The sequence below is a fragment of the Lepisosteus platostomus genome, chromosome 28, assembly GCF_059453375.1.
Source record: "Lepisosteus platostomus isolate fLepPlt1 chromosome 28, fLepPlt1.hap1, whole genome shotgun sequence".
Taxonomy (NCBI): Eukaryota; Metazoa; Chordata; class Actinopteri; order Semionotiformes; family Lepisosteidae; genus Lepisosteus; species Lepisosteus platostomus.
In genome coordinates this window covers 8,136,739-8,155,770 of record NC_142638.1, presented here as the reverse complement: position 1 = coordinate 8,155,770, position 19,032 = coordinate 8,136,739, and the positions used below count along the sequence as shown (strand labels likewise).

At 49.8% G+C, this 19,032-nt stretch overlaps 1 protein-coding gene across 3 annotated transcripts in view; it reads left to right on the top strand.

Moving 5' to 3' along the window:
• kansl1b (KAT8 regulatory NSL complex subunit 1b) overlaps nt 1–19,032 on the top strand; it is a 54,458-nt gene that overhangs the window by 8,262 nt on the left and 27,164 nt on the right. For all 3 annotated transcript variants that reach the window (XM_088622792.1, XM_088622790.1, XM_088622791.1), the window contains exon 2: nt 2,561–4,016. In XM_088622792.1, coding sequence (XP_088478918.1) covers nt 2,647–4,016 — 1,370 coding nt within the window. In that variant the 5' untranslated portion in view covers nt 2,561–2,646. The remainder of the gene's footprint in view (nt 1–2,560; nt 4,017–19,032) is intronic.

Here is a 19,032-nt window from a genome sequence, read left to right as displayed (position 1 = left end):
CTGGCTGGAGCGCCGTCGCTTCCCGATGCTCCTGGGGGAGAAAACTAGTCGGCCCGCGTCCGCGCGCGTCCGACACGAAGGCCTGTCGCGCCAGCCTGCCTCGGCTGGGAGCTGGCGAGAGTGAGCCGCTCTGCAGAGGAAACCGAAGCTCGTCTGAGCAGTCGCCTTCTGAAAGCTGCTGGGGACTATTTAAAAAACAAACTAAGAAGTAGTTTTCGCGCGCATTGAGAAATACCATCCCGCGCTTTTATTAGTGCAAGTGAGGTGGTTTCGTTTCTGTGTCCTTGTATGCTAAAAGCAGGTAGAAACTAGAGCACAAAACTGGAAGACATTGGTAGGCGTTGATAACTACAGTTTATTCCCCAGCTGCTCCCTCTGTTTCTTGCTGTACACCGAGGAGAAAGTTTTCACGAAGAGGATGCGTGGTCCGTTGCAGGTTGTATCTTCCAGTCGGATCTGCTGCACTGGAGGAAGTGGCGGAGCCTGGTTTCCAGTGGCGTCCGAGGCCGTAGTTTCACCCTCCTTCGGACCGGTCTTCCGTTGGGAAGCCGCCTGGACACCCAGAGTTAACTTCGGCCGCGTTTCTGCTGAGCTGAAAAGACTTCTCAGAGGAGGTGTAGCTGTGTGTCGGTCGTGCTGTGGGCTCTGGTGGGAAAACGCTGAAATGGAAAAACGACTGGTATTAATTACACCACAAACAGGGCCAGCGGTGAGCTGTGTCAGTTCTGCTTTGGCAGCAGCCTGGATGGGGTTGGGGCGCTTGTGTGAGCATGGATTTTCAGCCGAGGATCTTGTCCTTAATGAGCCAGTCAGGGTAATGAGACACTGTTTTTGTGTGGACTGGGGGTTAGGGGGTTCCAGGGCTGCTGTCCCCCTGAGTGAGCTGTGTTGCCCAGACTACTGCAGCCACCCCAGCTGTTGCTGGGTTCCCCAGTGTGTGTGCGTGATAGCAGGCAGCCGAAACCACTGTACGTCGGGGTTGAAAAGGGCTTTGGCCAGGCAAAAATGAGACGCATGGAATAAATGGAGTATTTAGTTGTCTGGGCTTTGGACAGCAATGCTGAACTGTCACCTTTAGTATGTTAATCAGGCATTTTCTTTTGTTACACGTGAAAAATGGAGAAAATGATTCTCTTTTTTGATGATGAAAGCCAGTGTGTTTACACTTACAAGAGTCTTGCAGTTCCGTGTGTTCTTGTGTGATGGATAAAACTTGCCGATGGAGCAGCCTGGAGTTTTCAGCTCGAGCAAAAAATTCAGCAGCTGTGCTTGTTGTACAAAACGACCTGTGCGCTGTTGGCGCATTTTGATCCCAACGTCAGTAGGCTTTATCGGTAGGACTACCATGGGATGATAGGTTAGCTGGAGTACTCAGAACCGGGTCTCAGTTCAAGCGTTAAGACTGCTCCTCTAGTCCATGCCTGGTTCTGGAAACCAAACAGCGCTGCAGGCTTTCCACACCCGGTTCTGACCCAGATAAACGGGTTTAGTGCTCTTGACTTACTTACAGAAGGGTGTCTTAACGTGAAGCCCCTCCACATACATGCCACAACTGTGGCCAGACTGCAGTGTATTGAACTTCCGTACACTTGATTTGAAAAGGGCTGTTTAAAGAAATAAACGGCGTAAAAAATAATTTTATGGGATTCTGTTATTTTAAAGAGGGGAAAAAAGGAAAAAGGTTGTAATCTGCAACGTCTTTTTAATTCCTCAGAGACTTCTGTGACCAAATTCTTTCTGTAGTTATAAATTAGGCCTAAAGTAACGCAAAGTGAGTCTTTATCACAATATGAATGAATGAGACTCTGCTTTATTAAAAATTAACTTCTATTTTTTGCCAGCTTATTAACTCCACTGGTGTATTAATTCAAGGATGTATGTTACACTTTGTAACTCCAGTTAGAAACATGTCACAACTTGTCAAAAATCTGTCCTGCCCTGGACACACAAGTAGTGGCAAAAGGGAGCTTGTTGGCGAATTCGATTTAGTTGGAATTTAGTTTAAACCATGCAGTCTAAGCAACGCAATGCGTCATACTGAATATAACGTCGGTATAGTTAGTGAACCACGGATTCGGTCCCCTGTACGCGAGAAGAGATCTGCAGCTGCCCTGTATGTGTCCAGAAGGCCAACGTTAGTAGGTTTCAGGAAGGCTGAGCCATGGTAGTGTTTTTAAAAAGGTGCCCCTTGTGTGTTTTAAGCTGCGGTTTTCATTGCGTTGCAAATTTAAGATCGTCTACTTGAATGAGCAGACGCGCTTGGACTGGCGTTGCGCTCCTGGTGGGTGGGGAGGGAGCAGGGCGAGACGGGGCTGCACAGCTTTTTACGTTCCCGGGCGCCGCGCCCTCTTGCGGAGAGCCAGCCTTTCCGTGCTTGTGACCCCTGCTCTCGTGAAAGTCCGCACAGGGCGGCGAGTGACTTGGACCTGGGGGAAACGTGCGCGGCTTCTGTGCACGGGGCTCCACGGCCTGTGGGGCTCCTCTGTTCGGCCGTGCCACCCCCCCCCCCCCCGATGTCTCCTCTCACGGTTGTCTCCTCTCTTCCCGTGTCCCCCGGCAGGCTGTCCTCCGGAGAGGCAGGAAGCGGGCGGCGTGGAGCTGGCCTCGGCAGTGGGAGAGGCCGCCGCGCCCGTGTCTCTGCGCTGCATGGCTGCGATGGCGCCCGCTCTTACCGACGCGCCAGCCGAAGCTCACCACATCCGCTTCAAACTGGCTCCCCCGTCCTCCACCCTCTCCCCGGGCAGCGTGGAAAACAACAGCAACGCCAGCAACATCCTGCTGTCCAGCAACGGCGCCGTGAAGCGCAAGCCCGCCCCCGCCCCCGCCCCCGCCGGCAGGAAGGAGGAGCCGCCGCGGCAGGAGCCCGCGCCGCCCACGCCGCTGGGCAAGCTGCAGCCGCTGGTCACCTCCTACCTGTGCTCTGATGTGACTTCTGTCCAGCCGCCCAAGGAGTCCCTGAAGCTGGGCAAGCAGCCGGTCTTCAAGCCCCACACCTACTTCTGCAGCGGCGACTTCCTCCCCAGGAAGCACCAGGCTCTGGAGTTCCCCGGCGAGCCCCTCAAGAGCATCATGAGCGCCGACGGCCCCCCGGCCGCGCCGGCGCCCCCGGCCCCCGTGAACGGCCTCGCCAAGAAGCTCGCCAAGTCCGCCGCCGGCGGCCCCGAGCGGGAGCGCGCGGCCCCCGCCGCCCTGGCCGCCGTCAACGGGGACAAGGCCCCGGCCGGCCAGGACGCCCCGGCCCGCGCCGCCAAGGAGGGCGGCGGCGGCGGGGGCCCGGCCGAGGCGGGGCAGTCACGCCGGCGGCCCGCCGGGATTCTGAGAGACGCGGCAAACGGCCCCGACCAGCCCGCCCCTCCCGCGGCCCCCGGTGTGGCCCCCGCCGCCGCGGACCAGTCGGCCGAGTCGGCATCCGAGCAGGCGGGCGGCGGCGGGGAAGGGGAGGACTTCGGCGCGTCTTCCGATCGCCTGGACTCCGGTTCTGTGGATGCCCAGGCCGCGGGCTGCAGCGGGAGAGGCTGGCCGGCGCAGCCCCCCGCCTCCCCGTTCGGCGGCCTGGACGCGGAGGTGAGGGCCAGGACTCTGGCGAACCAGAGCCGGCAGGGCGAGATCGAGAGCCGGCTGCGGCGGCTGCGCAAGCGGCTGCAGGTGGTGCAGGCCAAGCAGGTGGAGCGGCACGTGCAGCAGCAGCTGGGCAGCTTCCTGCAGACCACCTTCAGCCGGCTGCCCAGCCTGGACGCCCTGCGGCAGCGCAGCCCCGCCGTGCTGACCCGCAAGGCCGAGGCCGCGCTGCGCCGGGCCGCCGGCGACCCCGGCGCCGAGGACGGGCTCAGCCGCTTCCTGAAGAGTGGCTCCGTGCCCACGGAGCTGGAGAGGCTCTCCCTGAGCGGCACGGCCAACCTGCGGGCCGCCGAGAGCGCCTTCGACTCGGACGTCACCGAGAGCAGCTCGGGCGGCGAGACGGACATCGAGGAGGAGGAGCTGACCAAAGTGGACATTGAGCAGCGGCACATCCCTCTGTAAGTCATAATCCTTACACTCGTGTAGCGCTTTCCTGGACTCTGTTCACGTTTGCCGGTTTGCACAATGAGATGCATGTTTAGGCCAGGGGGAAATCTGGCCAGGATGCTGGGGTGAACACCCCTACTCTTCTTATGAAAGGCCCTGAGATTTTTAATGACCATGGAGAGTCAGGACCTCAGTTTTAAGTCTCATCTGACGGACAGCACCCTTTCTACAGTATCATGTCCCCCTCACTGTACCAGGACGATAGGACCCACACAGATTGCAAGGTGAGCGCTCCCTACTGGCCCCACTTACACCTCCTCCAGCAGCTGCCTTAGTTTTTCCCAGGAGGTCTCTCATCCAGGTACTGGCCAGGCTCACGCCTGCTGAGCTCCAGTGGGCTGCCAGCTGGGAGTCTCAGGGTGATCGAGCTGCAGGCAATATGTGTGAAAGGTACGCAGGGCGGACTGCGCAGAGAGGGGGTGCTGTCTCTGGGGTGTGCACGGCTGCTGTGGGTAAATGCTGCGGCAGAGGCAAGAGATCACCAGCCAATGCGTTGAGGGTTCTGGTGAGAGGGGAGCGCTTCTGGTCTTTTGGGGTCCAAGGTCCGATCGTCAGGACGTCGCGCAGTGCTAGAGGCCCAAAAGAAAACCTATTGATCCAGATGAAATAGTTGTGGAGCACTGAAGAAGAAAGCATGGACTGTGGAGATATTGGCAGTGTGTCTTGTGCTCTCCGTTGATGGGACCCAAAGCCGTTGTTATAGCTGTGTCATTGCTCGGACCGTTAAATAACGAGTGACGTAATGCTTTATCTGCACAGACAATTACCGTGGAAGGCTATCAGCTGTGCACTGTGTCTAATGCACTTGATCAGACTGCAGTCTCTCTGTGTGGTGGTATTTGACTGGAGGCACTCTTCTTAGACAAGACAGCTACTTCTGCGCCCCCGTTCCCGAGTTTCATTCGTGAATATTATCGGTGGGTCAGTTCTCTCCACTAGTTTGACCAGGGCTCACGGAGAGCTGCTTACTTGTGCTTATTAATGTACAAAAAGACAAAATGCCAGTTCTCTGTAATTGCGAAAGACTGCATGTGTGTGTTGCTTCACCACGTGCACCAGTCGTGTGACACTGCCTATACTAGGCTTCTCTCGGTACAGATAAGCTGAACCCTCTTCAGCATGGAAAAGGGTATTTGGTGAATGCTGATGGACGTACAAATGAGCTTTTAGTGTGAAGCACAGTATTCCAAGGTGGTCTGGGTCACGTTTGTCCACCACTGACTCAGCAGACTGCTGTAGCCTGGTGGGGCGTGGGGGACCTGCTCTTTTAAAGGAAAGTGCTGGGGTGCAGCCTGTTGTCACAAAGCCTGGCACCCAGTAGAGCTGACATTCGGCACGGGGCCCTGTTGATCCCGCGAGAGGACCGAGAACTGGAAAAGATGCCAGACCAGCGCGGTTAGTCAGCGTAACCCTTCGAAGGATCTAGATTTCTGTAGTAGGATTATCCGTCCTTTTTTTGTTAATTTTGTTCTTTTGGTTGATTGGATGCACGTCACAAGCTGGGAGGTGTACCCGGTGTGGGGTTACGCTAGTGGAAGCTGTTCTCCAGGTTCAAGTTAAACAGGTTTCTGGGCGGATCGGTCAGTAAGGGCACTGGCTCGGAGCTCGGAGCGCCGTGGCGGAGATGCAGGCGGTGAGCGCCTCGGCTGTGCTCCGTGACCCGGAAATGAGGGGGTTTCCCCAGGGAGCAGCAGGAGATTGGACAGGGAGGGGTTCATCCAGCTTGGCAGGGACTTGGCTGTGAACCCACACACCCCCAGTGGCTAACATAGCCCCCTACTACAGCTCCAGCAAGGCCTCCTGTGAGGCACCGTCAGCTGACGATTGATTAGTCATACTGGCCAGTAGGCTGATTAAAAATGAACTACATTTTTAAAAACAAAACTACAGTAGTTTTGGATTGGGGACGTTTTTTTTTGCCATTTGTGGAACTATGAAAGATTGTGTAGGTTCTGAAAATGTTAGTCAAGGGGGGAGTTCTTAAACACTTGTGGGGTATCCGATTATTCTTCTTTCTGAATGCAGTATGAATGTGTTTCTAGGAGGGACGCTGGGAGCTTGGCATTAGTGAGCAAACTAGGTTGGCGTGCAAGTGCTTGTCCTTGCGCGCAGGTCGATCCTGGGATGAAGTGTGCAAATAAATGGGGGAAAGTTCATTTTGCGTGGTGTTTCTCTGTCCGCCACTTGGTGAGCCTTGGTGGGATGAGCTGGGAGCAGCTGGGATTCATGACGGAACAGCTCGTAATATCCGGGTGTGTGGCCAGTGCTCTCCTGGCACCAAAGCCGTCTGATTGATCCGATTGGCTCTGGGCGCCGCGCTGCTCCTGGATCCGCGGCCCCTTGCTCGGTCGGAATACGAGGGGCGGCAGCTCGCCTCTCTGCCAGGAGAGAGCGGCCCGGTGCCCCCGCGCACGCGGGTCCACTCACTGGGGACGCCGGGTGTCCAGCGGTGGACGTGCGTCTCTGCCTGAGTGAGCTGCTTTCAGCACAGGCTGCTTCGCTGCTCGGTTTCCACACAGACCGTGGGCATTTGTTGCCTAATATCTGTCTGTGGGAGGGAATCTTTCTTACGTGCCATGAAGAAGAGCACGATTTAATGTTTGTGTGTGTATATATTCATGCATAAATCCTTTACACTGAAGAAACATTTCAAATGCATCTCTATCCCTGGTTTTGGAGAGTCCCAACCCAGATATGTGTATAAGCCATCCTACACCACCTTCAGTGAAACAGTTCAAGCTCATCTGATCAGTTGTTCTTTAAACAATCAAGTAAAGTTTCAGGGAAAGGAGCACTGGTGGTTCAGGGCTGAAGGAATGTCTGAGTTTTGTTCCCAACGATCCCTAAACGACTTAATTGAACGTGCCACCTGATTGTCTTTCCGGGCTTTTAAAAATGTGTTGCTTAAGGGCAGACTGTACAACATGCTGGACTGGAGTTCTCCAGGATCAAGGTTTGAGACCCCTGCTTTCCAGGGATTTCGCTGCCGATGTGAGATGGCTCGTCACTGATGTCTAAAATGCCAGGTGTTACTGACACCCTGGTGTGCTTTGAGAAGTCTGTGATGACTCTGCCCCTCCCCCAGTACCCTTTGCATCACATCAAAGGCCGCAGCAGAGGAAGCTGTTGTCAGTGGTCTGCACGGTGCTGAGCCTTGTTCTGTCAGGCCTACGGCATTCGCTAAGGTGAGTCACCAGTAGAGCTCTCCTGAAAGCCCTGTGGTGTCTGATACGTCTGGGCCTCCAGGAATAGCCCAGCTGTTAAAAGAAAACCTTACTTACTTGAGTGCAAACACACACCCACAGTCTAATGTGTTGAAATGGTTCCATTGTAGTTAATGTCACTGCTCAGAGAAGGGCCTGGAACTGATGGACTTCAAGTAGCTTTTGTGGATATTTACTCGTCAGTGTTTTGCATGAGAGTAAGAAAACAGTGATAGCTGCAGGGAGCTTGTGATACGTTTGCATTTCTTTGGTTTTCTTGCGGCCAAGCCCGAGGGGCGTGTGTGTCTCGAGTAGCTCCTTTGGTCGGGCCTGCCTGTCATGTGACGTGCAGCGTGTCCGCGTGTCCGCAGCCTGTGATGTCATGCGGGCCGTCACCCTCATTGCATCGAGGTTGTAAGTGGAGACCCCCATGGTCCCCCGATGATGATGCAGCACGCATGACCTCATTTTTTAGTCCTAGGAAACATTTCCCCGTCGACCTCTCCGAAAAGGGTCTTTTGTTTTTTTCTGAATGTGAGCGAGGGAGCTCAAACACCATGTTGCAACGTAATGATCTTGTTGATTAAAGTCGGGATCTGTAATCCAGCTCTGTTCTCTTCTGAAAAGTGTTGTTGTGTCATTATTGTAGTTCGGCACATGGTGGAGGTCAGGTAATTGACGACGAGCCTGTATGATGGAATTGAATGCAGTTAGGACAGGAGGGTGCTTTTGGGGGTATTGCACAGCACTGTGGGACAGGTTAAAGCGGTTCGTGTGTACATCTCGCATGGAAGCCATCTCTGTGACGTGACTAGAGAGGCTTCTTCTCAAGACAGAAAGCAGCACAGTGGTGCTTTTTGGAAAGTGTTCCGTTGCGTGTTCGAAGTTCGCTGCAGTGAGCCACGCCTCCCGTTTTTTCTCGCGTGAAACCTGTTCCAGGCCGCGGTCACCAAGGGCAGAGTATGGCAGACGGGTTAAAAAATGTCAAGTCTTTGACAGGAATAGTTCGGATGATTTTAAAAAAGCAGAGGGTCAGTCGGATGACTGGAAGCAGTTATTTTTGCTTTGTCTTAACACTGCAGTGCACTGATTTGCAGGGGCCTTCCAGCCTTTGCTTGGCTGTAATAAACAAATCACTGGTGGTGCTCGTCCTGGCTTCACAGGTGGTGAAATTAAATGTGTTCAGCACCTTGTCCCTTATGCAGAGTGCATCACACACACTCCATATTCTTACAGCAGGTAATCATTGCAGCCTGCTTGAAATAGCTGCTGTATTTCTTGAAAAAGGTGATTTTTTTTAAATGCATCAGCTGATGAAACAAAAATCAGCTTCTTTGTCACGTTGTTAAAGATAGAAGCACAAATGAAATCTTTGCAGAGCATCCAGTCAGTCACATGCCTGTCTGATAGAAACAATAGGACTATATTCCGATCATGATGAAGAATAGTGACGCAGCTAAACCTGGTTGGTTGCAGTGTGGTGTTTTTATTTCTTTGTAATGAGTGTTTGTGTTCAGCTTTAGCTTGGTGTTTGTGTATTTTTTCACTATTGGTCACCTTTATCAGGAGATTCTGAAAGAGTACTTAATGGCTTTTAGTCTGAGCGATATTGGACAATTGAAGCCTAACTTTATGGCTGGTAGATTAGATGGTCGTGTTGGCGTGACGCACAGAGGACACCAAAAGAGGCTGCTTGCAATTTCTATTAAAAGAGGAGTTGAAGTGGGCAGACGTCAGGATGGCTGTGTGGTTAAATGTGTAGGAAATAGAAAGTGCCACACAGAAAGTGAGGAAGATGGGATTTTTTGTATACTCATCGCTTTCTACAGGTAGACAGTGTGGGGAAGCAATGAAAAAAAGACCAGTACCATGTTGGTATATTTCCAGTAGAATTTATATCGAGGGAAGTCATGTCAGGAATTTAGTAGCGAGTCCTTCCCTGGTAGGCGGTGCACTCTGAGAAGAATATCGCCGCCCTAGAGGCAGATCAAAACCAGACTAGCCCGTGGCCCTGCAGGGGTGCCATTCTAGCACAGGATGGGAGAGTTGAACAGCAGTGGTGATATCGGGGGCGAGCTTTGGGTATTCACAACCCCGGCAGGCATCACCCACGTGAATGCCGGGGGACCACAAGGTCTGCAACAAGACAAAGAGCCAGGGAGCACGACCGGAGCTGGAGATCGTTTAGGGCCAGTCGAGACCGGGCAAGACAGGGGCGTTCTCGCGCGTAGAGGATTATGGGAGCCTGGAACTAACGTCCAGGAGGCGCGACTGAAGCTGGCTCTGTGACATCCTTTTCGAAAAGGGATCAACAAAATTGTGAAAACAAGAAGCTACTACCAGCCAAATGAGCGCCGTGGGCCGAGTGGCCTCCCCTCCCCTGTCTGGTGTGAAGTGGAGTTTGGATCTGCACGCGGCCCATGAATTCACAGGTCCTGCTGTGCTCCCGTGGGAACGTCAGTTTCTTTTAATTACGGACGCGTCGGCTGCGTGTGTGCTCCACCCTCTCTGCAGGCAGAAGTGAGCCATAAGAGAGCGAGTTCTTGTTCTTGATCGTGTATGAAGTGTCCCATCCCGCAGAATGCAAATGAGCACCCCGAGCCGAATTTCCTGTTTATCTTCTCTGAAGCACCTTTGACACAGCGAATCACAGGCTGGGTTTTTGAGTCGCAAACCACGACTGTAGGACAGGATCTTGCACGCGTGCTCGAGCTGGGGGGAGTTTCACGTGTTTACAGATTGTTTAAAGTACACCCCACCCCCCCCAAAAAAATCAGGAATAAATGAAGCACGTTTCTTCCTGGGCCGAATTTGTTTCAGACATCATTTGTAAGATTTCAGCCAGAAAGACCTTGTTGGAGATGGGCCCCTGGTTTACAGATCCAGGTAGCACAGCAGAGGGCTGCTGAGACCAGGTGACGTTATTTTTAACAAGCATGCGCCAGGCAGGCCTGTACTGTGACTGGATGTGCTGCAGAGATTTCTGCCCCGGCTCTGCTGTCTCTGTGTGCGTTTTGGCCAGATTGATCAGAGGCACTGTGCTGCCACTGCTAGAATATGCCTTTTTACCCGAGAAGCTGGGATGGGGGCAGGTATACAGTCGACTTGCAGCTTGCATTTACAAAGAGAACTGTGAAGAACAGCACAGCTTTAGGGGGTAAATTTGTATTTAATTTGACGGTATGTAGATTTGTAGTTAAAATCGGAAGAAAGTTGTGCTTTTCACCCTGTAGTCGCGTGGCTTCCTCTTCTGAAGTTACTGGTGCATTGTGCAAGGTTTTGCTTTTTCCTCCCCCCCCCACTGTGGAGGGCGGCGATGGAAATGAATCGTGAAGTTCGCGAAAGAACCAACCAGCCAGTTGTGTTCCTTCTTTTAACAGATGTTGACTTGTTGTTGTTGAAATCGACCATTGGTTTTCATAGGGAGGCTCAGCCGTGAATGAGTAGGTTTCAGCAGATTGCCCTTGCTGCTGACCTTGGCAGTATGATCTCCACAGCCTACAGATCAGGGCCACTTTTTCTTGGACTCGCGTCTTGCAATGGAAATCTTTGTGGTTCCTGGTGTTTTGACACACCCAGTCTGGTCTAGGAGTGAGATTTCAGCCTTGCACGTCCTGCTTGTTCAGTGTTCTCTCTTTTGTCTCGCAGCCTCATTTATTGGCTCAGGATGTGTGGGGACAACTGCTTGTCCTTGTGCATTGTGATAGTGACCTCCAGGAAAAATGGTACACAAGAAATTTAAAATGGGAGAGATGAGCTTCCCAGTTTTTTTCCTTCTGTGAAATCTTAAATGTTCTCTTGATCAGAGTCCCCTCCCCCTCTGCTGTGAAAACAGATACTTAATTGTACTGTATCATAGGTTGAAGGTGTAATTTCCTAACCCTCGGTTCTTAATTTCAGTAGTGTATGGCATTAAAGCTGTAACAAAGCTTCGCTGAGCAGAAAGGCTAACAGCTCTTTCGATGTTTGTTGGTAATACATCAGTTTTTACATTATGCTTAGTTTAAACCATTGAGTGTTGGTTTACAAAGTGAATGAACTGAAACTGATAACTCCCTGCACCACCTCTGAACCTAATATAGGTGAAAGGATAATACATTGATGTGCCGCTGTAGTGAGAGTCTTTGGCTTTCTGCAAGTTTTGCAGCCTTGTTTCTGATTTAATAAGATTAGACTGCTGGGACGTTTCTCAAGTGTCCATGCTCTTGAAGTGCTGCTGAGCAGTGTCATTCTGAAAAGGATGTTGATTTTTCTGCGATCTAGAATGACAGTAGGCTCTTACTGATCCATCTGCTGACCTTTAACTTTGCCCTGATCGTCGGTGTCTGAAACACCTTTGTGAGAAAGATCTCTGGGATCCCAGCTCATGTTTTAATTGGCCCGAGGGGAGTCTGTTGGTTTTGTCTAATTGTTCTGCTGATAATTTTGCTTGTAGCTGGAAGTGAGTCTCATCAGCAAGCCCTTCTGCAGTTGGTTTGGTCTAGATCTCGGCTGTGTGTATTTGTTTTTCACGTTTTGAGACTGTGTGGCTGAAACCTGTGTTAAACCGATAGAGGTCTGGAGAAGGCTGGGCACTGTTCACTCACAAGTACTGACGGTCCTGCCTGCAGTAGAGGAGACTGCTGGCTCTGCTGAAATTTGTTTATAGTGAGGCTTCGGGTGGAGGGCTTTGTGTGCTCTGTGTTTTGGATAAAACCTTTTGCCTGTATTTTTCATCAGGGGTGTCACCTATGTGCACCTTAATATATTTATCCGAGATGTTTCTGCACGTGACTTTTTTTGTGTCAAATCTGTTCTGAACGCTCTTTCCTGCTTTAATTAATTAAAATGAATCCTACTCTGTTGGGCCCCTGAGCAAGGCCCTTAACCCCAGCTGTTCCAGGGGTGCTGTACAATAGCTGACCCTGTGCTCTGACCCCCAGCTTCTCTCCCTGTCTGTGTGTCTGTGTCTCATGGAGAGCAAGCTAGGGTATTGCGAAAAGATGAATTCCTAATGCAGGAAATTGTATAGGTCTAATAAAGTGATGTTAAACCAAACAAACGTGACATTTTTCGTGTTCTGCCCTTAATATCAGGTGGTAAGTTTTGAAACCTTGATGTGGTTTCCAGAGACTCCCCTTCTGGAAATAGACTGTCATTTCTTTACCATATTGATGCATTGGTATATGGATTCCAGGTCTCCAGTCTACTCTCTTTGTAATTCAATTACATTGAAAAGTAATGTGACGTAGGTTAGAATTTAGGAATTAGATGCCTTTCTAATTAGTCTGGAAGATTGATTGTTCAGGATTATTGTAAATCCCACACGCTACGAAAAATAGCATAGTAGCAGTACTGTGTTTTATAGTAGACCACCTCTATTTAGCACTTTCCTCCAGCAGAAAATTTGACAACGAAATGACTTATTTGGAAATTCAAATACATTTAGAACAATAGAATGAGACTTGCCAGAGATTCCATTTACCAATCCCACTCTGTCACCCGGATGTTTTATGTAGAAGCAGATGGACTTGTTTCAGTTATCTTTGATTCCAGGTTTAATAGTACGCTTGTCATGTTATATCGGATACCGATAAGGCTTTTTTTAATCTTTTACGTTTTAATCTTGCATAAGCTTCAGTACCTCTCTGTACATGCATATACACATCAGTATTGCTACCCAAAAGTATCCCGCTGAACTTCAGTCTGAGGAACACAGAAGGATTCATCAAAATAAAGCTCTTGTGCTTTTATGTACTGTTAGGAAAATCGAAGCACAGAACAGCAGTGCGGGTGCATTTTCTCGTGTGACTGCCTTAGAAAATGTTTTGTGTGCTTTTGGTACTGTGCTGTGGATTGTCTTCAGGAGCACAGGGAGCGGGCCTGACTGCCGATCGATCTGGAGTTCGCAAAAGAGTCGCAGTGTTTTTCAGCAAAAAGAAAAAAATCAAGGCTCTTGGCGAAGGCAGGTGTACATGGCTGGGCATCTCATGCGCTAAAAAGGCAGATTCTTGGACAGACAACACAGTATGTGAATCTGATGCTTTTTCTGCCTCGCTGTTCACAAGTGGAAGAACCTTTTGCGTAATGCAGCCCAGAGCGAGCTGGCCGAGATGGGCTCGCTTTTGGGCCAGAGCCCGTTGTGTAGTGCACTCAGGAAAGTCACAGGGGCTTTTATTTAAACCTGTAACTTGTATTCTTAGCAGGCCTGCAGAGATGGGTAGGTAGATCTCTCGTATTCAGTTTATCTGTTGCTTAACACATAGAGCAGTAGGTTGCAGACAATGTGGTAAGCGGTGTTTTCTGGTGCTGATTTGTGATGACTACTCCAACAGCCCTTCTAGAAGCCGTTTTTTCTTTCTGGCATGTTTTTTTTGCACAGAAGATTCATGCACTTCTGTACCGATAGGGGGCACATGCGCGCACCCACACCGTTGGTGGAGCGGGGTTGGGGCGGCCACAAGTGCAGCCGGTCTTCCCCGGGGTGCCCGGGGGCTGGCCGGCTCCCGGGGCGAGGGGGCAGGAGCTGGAGGAGACGGCGGAGGGGCGCGCAGGGCCGCTCGGCAGGGCGAGGGGTCGGCTCTGTCAGTTCTCAAGTGTGGCGGTCCTGCGCACGATCAGGTGCATCAGAGAGTTCAGGTCTGTGTGGTTTTGGTTGGTTCTTCTTGCGTTTTGCTCAGCGGAGCAGGTGAAAGCCCCCCCTGGCAGTTTGTGTTGGAGAGTTCAGGTGTGCGCGGGCTTGTTGCAGATCAGAAAACATGGGTCAATGTGTGCATCTTTTTTTCCCTTCTGTGTAGATTTATACACATCACAGGCCTTAAAGCTGTGTCTTTCTATTGCACTTTATTTTGAATACCACTAGAAGGGAGTAATGGCCTTTAGGATTGACTTGTCCTTCCCCTGGTGTAATTTTTGCCCGTTTTTCTGCACTTCTTCAGGGTAGAAGCGTTTTGCTGAGTAGCCTGTAGCCACATTTTGTCTTTATGAGATCTTGCCGTTTTCTTTCATCAGGTAAACAACATGGAACTTTTGCCAGTAGCAGATGCTTTCTCTAATGTGAAAGTGGTGCAGGGCAGATGTGGTGTGAAACAGATCTTCTTCCGGGCTTAATTGGTGTAGTCCAGCAATCGGATAATTTAGCAGGACTTTAGGGAGGCCTAGAGTCTTTGAAATGTGAGAGGAACCAGGAGCTCCCAATGGAAAAACCCACCTAACCACAGGGGGCATGCACACTTCACACAGAAGGTGCCCCGGTGCCAAGTCGAACCCGGTTATCCAAGTGCTGTGACACCATGACACTGGGACGCACAGCGGCTGGACTTGACCAATCAGATGTGCACATCAAGGTGCAGCAGCATCAGTCACTTGGGGCTTTGAAGAAATAATAAGCATCTGCTGTGCTAGTCCCTCGCAAGAGATGTGTTTTTTTCTTTTCGGTATTTGGCCGTGGCTGTCTACTGGTCTAAGCAGAGACTGCTTGCTCGACAGAAGGAGTTAGGACAGTGAGAGGGCTGACACAGCCCTGCAAATGTGTGTGAACCTGGTGAACGTGACTGCTTTTTTCTTTCTGTAGCGGGATAAGCATGCTGTGTGCAGGGCCTGTCTCGGCCTCTCCTCTGCACGCATTGTTGTCTTCCATCGTGTGCTCTGCTCCGGGGTGCCACTGCCAGACAAAGAGCCCGACTGTTAGGGAGAAAAGCTGCAACTTCTGCGTTTTGAGAAAATGTTTCTGGTGCATCAGTGGTGAGCAGTGCTGCCTGGGTCCAGTTCCAGACCTGGGGTGCTATCGGTGTGGATTCAGTGTGGTTTCCCCGTGTTCGCTTGGGTTTCAGGTGCTCTTGCTTTCCTCCCACAGTCCAAAAACATACTGGTGGCGTAAATGGGTTCTGGGAAAATCGGCCGTGGTGTGTGTGTGTCTGCTCTGCGATAGACTGGCGTCCCGTCCAGGGTGTAACCTGCCTTGTGCCCATTGCTCGTCTGAATGGGCACCAGCTCCCCCGCGACCCTGAATTGGAAGCAGCTGTTAGATAATGGGTGGGTGAATTTCTGGTGCATGTGCAGTTCCAGTCTGGGGAAAACAGAGCTGCTGTGTACCTCATATACGTGACCCTGCTCTCCCAAAACCTAATCCTGAGAGGTAGTATTTTGTTTAAACGTTGACCAGTACGGAAAAGAGAGCTTTCAGCAAGCCAAAAGCTCCCTGCATTAATACAATTATCTGTTGGCACTGTGCAGTTAGGATGTTTGCATGTGTCCTCAGAGGCCTTGTTCTGGGGTCAGCTGGTCATGGAAGTATCTACGTAGTAAAGCATATGCTTGCACATTACTATGAATAGTATGTGCAGTTCAGTCTCCACTCTCTAAAAAGGGCATTCCTGCCTAGAAAGGGTTTAAAGAAGAGCAGCCGTAATACTACCGGGTTTAAAAGGAAATGCATACAAATAGGTTAAAGGAACTGAATCTCTTCTGTGCTGATTTGACTAGGTTTAGGGACTCTGCAAGTATTCAGAATTCTGAAAACTACGGACAGGCAACTCAGTAGATTTCGTTGCTCAGCGAAACGAGAGCAGCCTTTTATTAATTTCCAGCTACATATATTATGCACTGAGAACAGGAGGTGCGTTTTTGCACAAATGTGTGCTCGGCGCCTGGAACGAGCTGGCGAGCCATGTTGTTGAAGCTGGTTCTCCACGATTCCTCGAGAAAGGGCTGAGTGGAATTCTTCGGCCTCAAGTAAGCAAGGGAGCATAATGTGGTCACGTGGCCTCCCCTCTTCTGTACCCTCCTTGTGCTTTATAAATACAAGTAGAAACATAAAAGGCGTTGCAGTGTGCAGTAAAGCACTTAATGCTTTTATCCTAGTCTTCTAAACACATGAGTGTGCTAGATTTGCTGATGCCACCAGGGATAGAATTGGTCAGACACAGGTTATTAGTACACGTTAAGGAAAGGCTAGTTTTGCACACTGAACTCTCAGGGGGGCCTAAATTGTGCCCAGGTGCCTTAAAAGCTCATGATGAAGCCATATGTGCCGGTGCTGGACCTGTTTCTAGTAGGACAGCTGTTATGAGTTAGAAGGCCTGTCTCTGATGGCTGTCAGCTCTTAATGATCCTAGTTGCTAAACCATTAGTGCAAGAAAAAGCGTTAAGTGAGTGTTTTAAACAAAATCCTGAAACCCCACCAGAGAATTTGGAGTTTTGAAACTGGCAGAGTATAATTTCCCTGCATGTGCACAATTCATAATTACAGGATAATGGAAAGCATTTATTTGTATAAATTCTCTGTTGCATGTTTCCTATATGGTGCTTTTAGTTCCTATACCTGATGTTGGGATGTAGTGCTACAGTAAAGTAAAACTGCCACAGTAATTGTTGCACAAATATTCTAAATACTGAGACATTTGCGTGCAGCACTGGTCTCTTCAGCAGTATGAGGTTCACAATGCTGTTTTAGACTTACAGTAACAGTGTGTTAGGCTAACAAACAAGCAAAGAAAACTTATAATTTGCTTTCAAATGTGGGAAGGCCTTATACTTCACAAGACAATAAAACGTGAATAGTGTGATTTGAATAGATTCTATTGTTTTTTTTTAAATTTATGGCACCCTTGTTTGTGTACTTGTAGAATATGCTGCTAATTTCAGATTTGTGCATGAATAAAACTTGATCATGATCTGCCTTCCCTGCTTCACAGTGTAGCAGCTGTGCAGGCTGTACCATTGTGTGCTTGGATGTGGGTGGGACGCTATTCAAACATCTGCAAAAGCTTTTCATCTGTAATTTGTAGGTAAGATAAGTAAAAAAAATAGGGATTGTGCGCAGTTTATATTTTTTAAATAGTCTGTCTGCCCAATCACAAAAGTATGGAGATGGTTATGTGAGACAGGTTTAGATCATGCTTTCAGAGAAAGAAAGGCCTACAAATTGATGGGCTAAAGTTTATCTTTCATCTGTGCAAGGGCCCCATTACATTACGCAGTACAGCTGAATCTTTCTCCCTGCTTGGCAGATGTGGTTTCGCAGTGGGTTTGCGTCCCTGGGGATTTTCAGATCACTACGCAGGAGGGCAGGGCCTCCACGGTGGCCGTGACTCAATGAGTAAAGAAGGAGGAAATAAAAGGTTAATTTTTAATTCTGTGGAGCAGAAGTACAGATCTGCTGATTTAAAGTCGATAAATATGCTTAAAGAATAAGCTTGTGATCCCTTGCAAAGGCTGGTAGTTCTGCAGTAGGTCCCAGAATGTCTTAATTTATACATGTATTTAGGACCTTAAAAGATTTCTTCAATTGTTGTGAATACCTGATGTTACCTACAGTTATTTACTATAGAGTTGAAGGGGGAACAAGGCATAATCGTCTGTGATTAAAATGTTACAATTGCTAGTGCCTGCATTTTACTTGGCTGGAGCCCTGGGCCTCCTGCCACGGGCTCTGCTCCCTCACAGGATATATTTTTCTGAGAATCGCCCCATCCAGAGCTGGGCAGGCTGGGGGAGTGTTCCTCATGGCGGCTGGTAAAACGGAGCTCTGCTCTGCTCTCGACACGCCTCTCCCTGCCGCACAGACACAGATCCAGGAAGTCGGCGTGTGTTGTGCAGGGCTGAGGTCTCGCAGGGCTTCCTGTTGCTGTCGATTGTGTTTTAGCTTCACGCTGCTGTCAGCGCTGGCTGGCGGGCCTGGAAAACAGCACATGTCGTGCCTCTCTGGCGGGGAGGAGGGGGAGGGCTGAGCAGTAGGGTGTCATGAACAATAGAGCATCTTGTGTCTTTCACCCCAGCTTGTAAATAATTCTAAATGTGCAATTCTAAAGGTGTTTCGTGAATCTGTTTTTAAAGACCAGCCTGAAACCATGGCTGATTTTACAATAATTGCAGCTCCCTTGGTCTTCCTGCTTTGGTTTTTGAAGGTGCAGTGTCTTTTCCAGATTTTCATGCGGTACTTTAGGCTGGGAGCTCTGGATAATGAGCTGATGGGTTGTATGCCTTGGTGCACGTTTTCAGGCTCACTCAAAAGTGAGGCTGGGCCTAGTGGCTGAGTATGAAGAGATTGAGGATGCCTCATGCATGCACAGAATGGGTGACATAATCATGGCTTCGCATAAAATCTTTGTCTCTTGGCTTACCTCTGGCTTTTCAAGGTTGTAAGAAGATCTCCACAGTGACCTGAGCTCTCTTGCAGAGTTATCAGCTGGGTGTGGCATGAAAAAGTAATTCTTGGCCTTTATATTGTGTGCAATAGTTTTTGGGAACTTTATGGTGTAGCCTTATGTGCATGGTTTACCTTATTCTTATTGAGCATGTGTAGAAATGGTAGTTATATGATATTTATGCAGGTTTCTGTACATATGAACTGTAAATAGGAATGGATTTGGCTTGTCACAATATTCCAAGGATAGAGATCGGGTTGGTTTTCTTTGTAACGTCCCAGGTACAGCCCTCCTGTTGGGGCTGTTGATTCATCTTTTAATTCTCCCTGAGCAGTTACTTTGTATGTATGGGAGTGAACCTCCTCTATCACAGTGTTCACTTCAAAATAGCATCTGTCTCTGGCAGCTCCTGCAGTGTCTGTCCCATAATTAAAAGCCTTTTATGTGAGAGTCTGAGGAGGAGAGGTTTGCCTCGCAGACCACACACCACATCCAGCAGACCTGGGTAGCTTGCGTTTGTCAGATGCAAATTGCTAATGGGATTAGCGAAATAACAGGGACAGGCAGGGCGAAGAGGGTTTTTTTTTCTTGTCAAATGGGATTTGAGGAGGTTTACCTGATTTCATTTTCTAAATGGT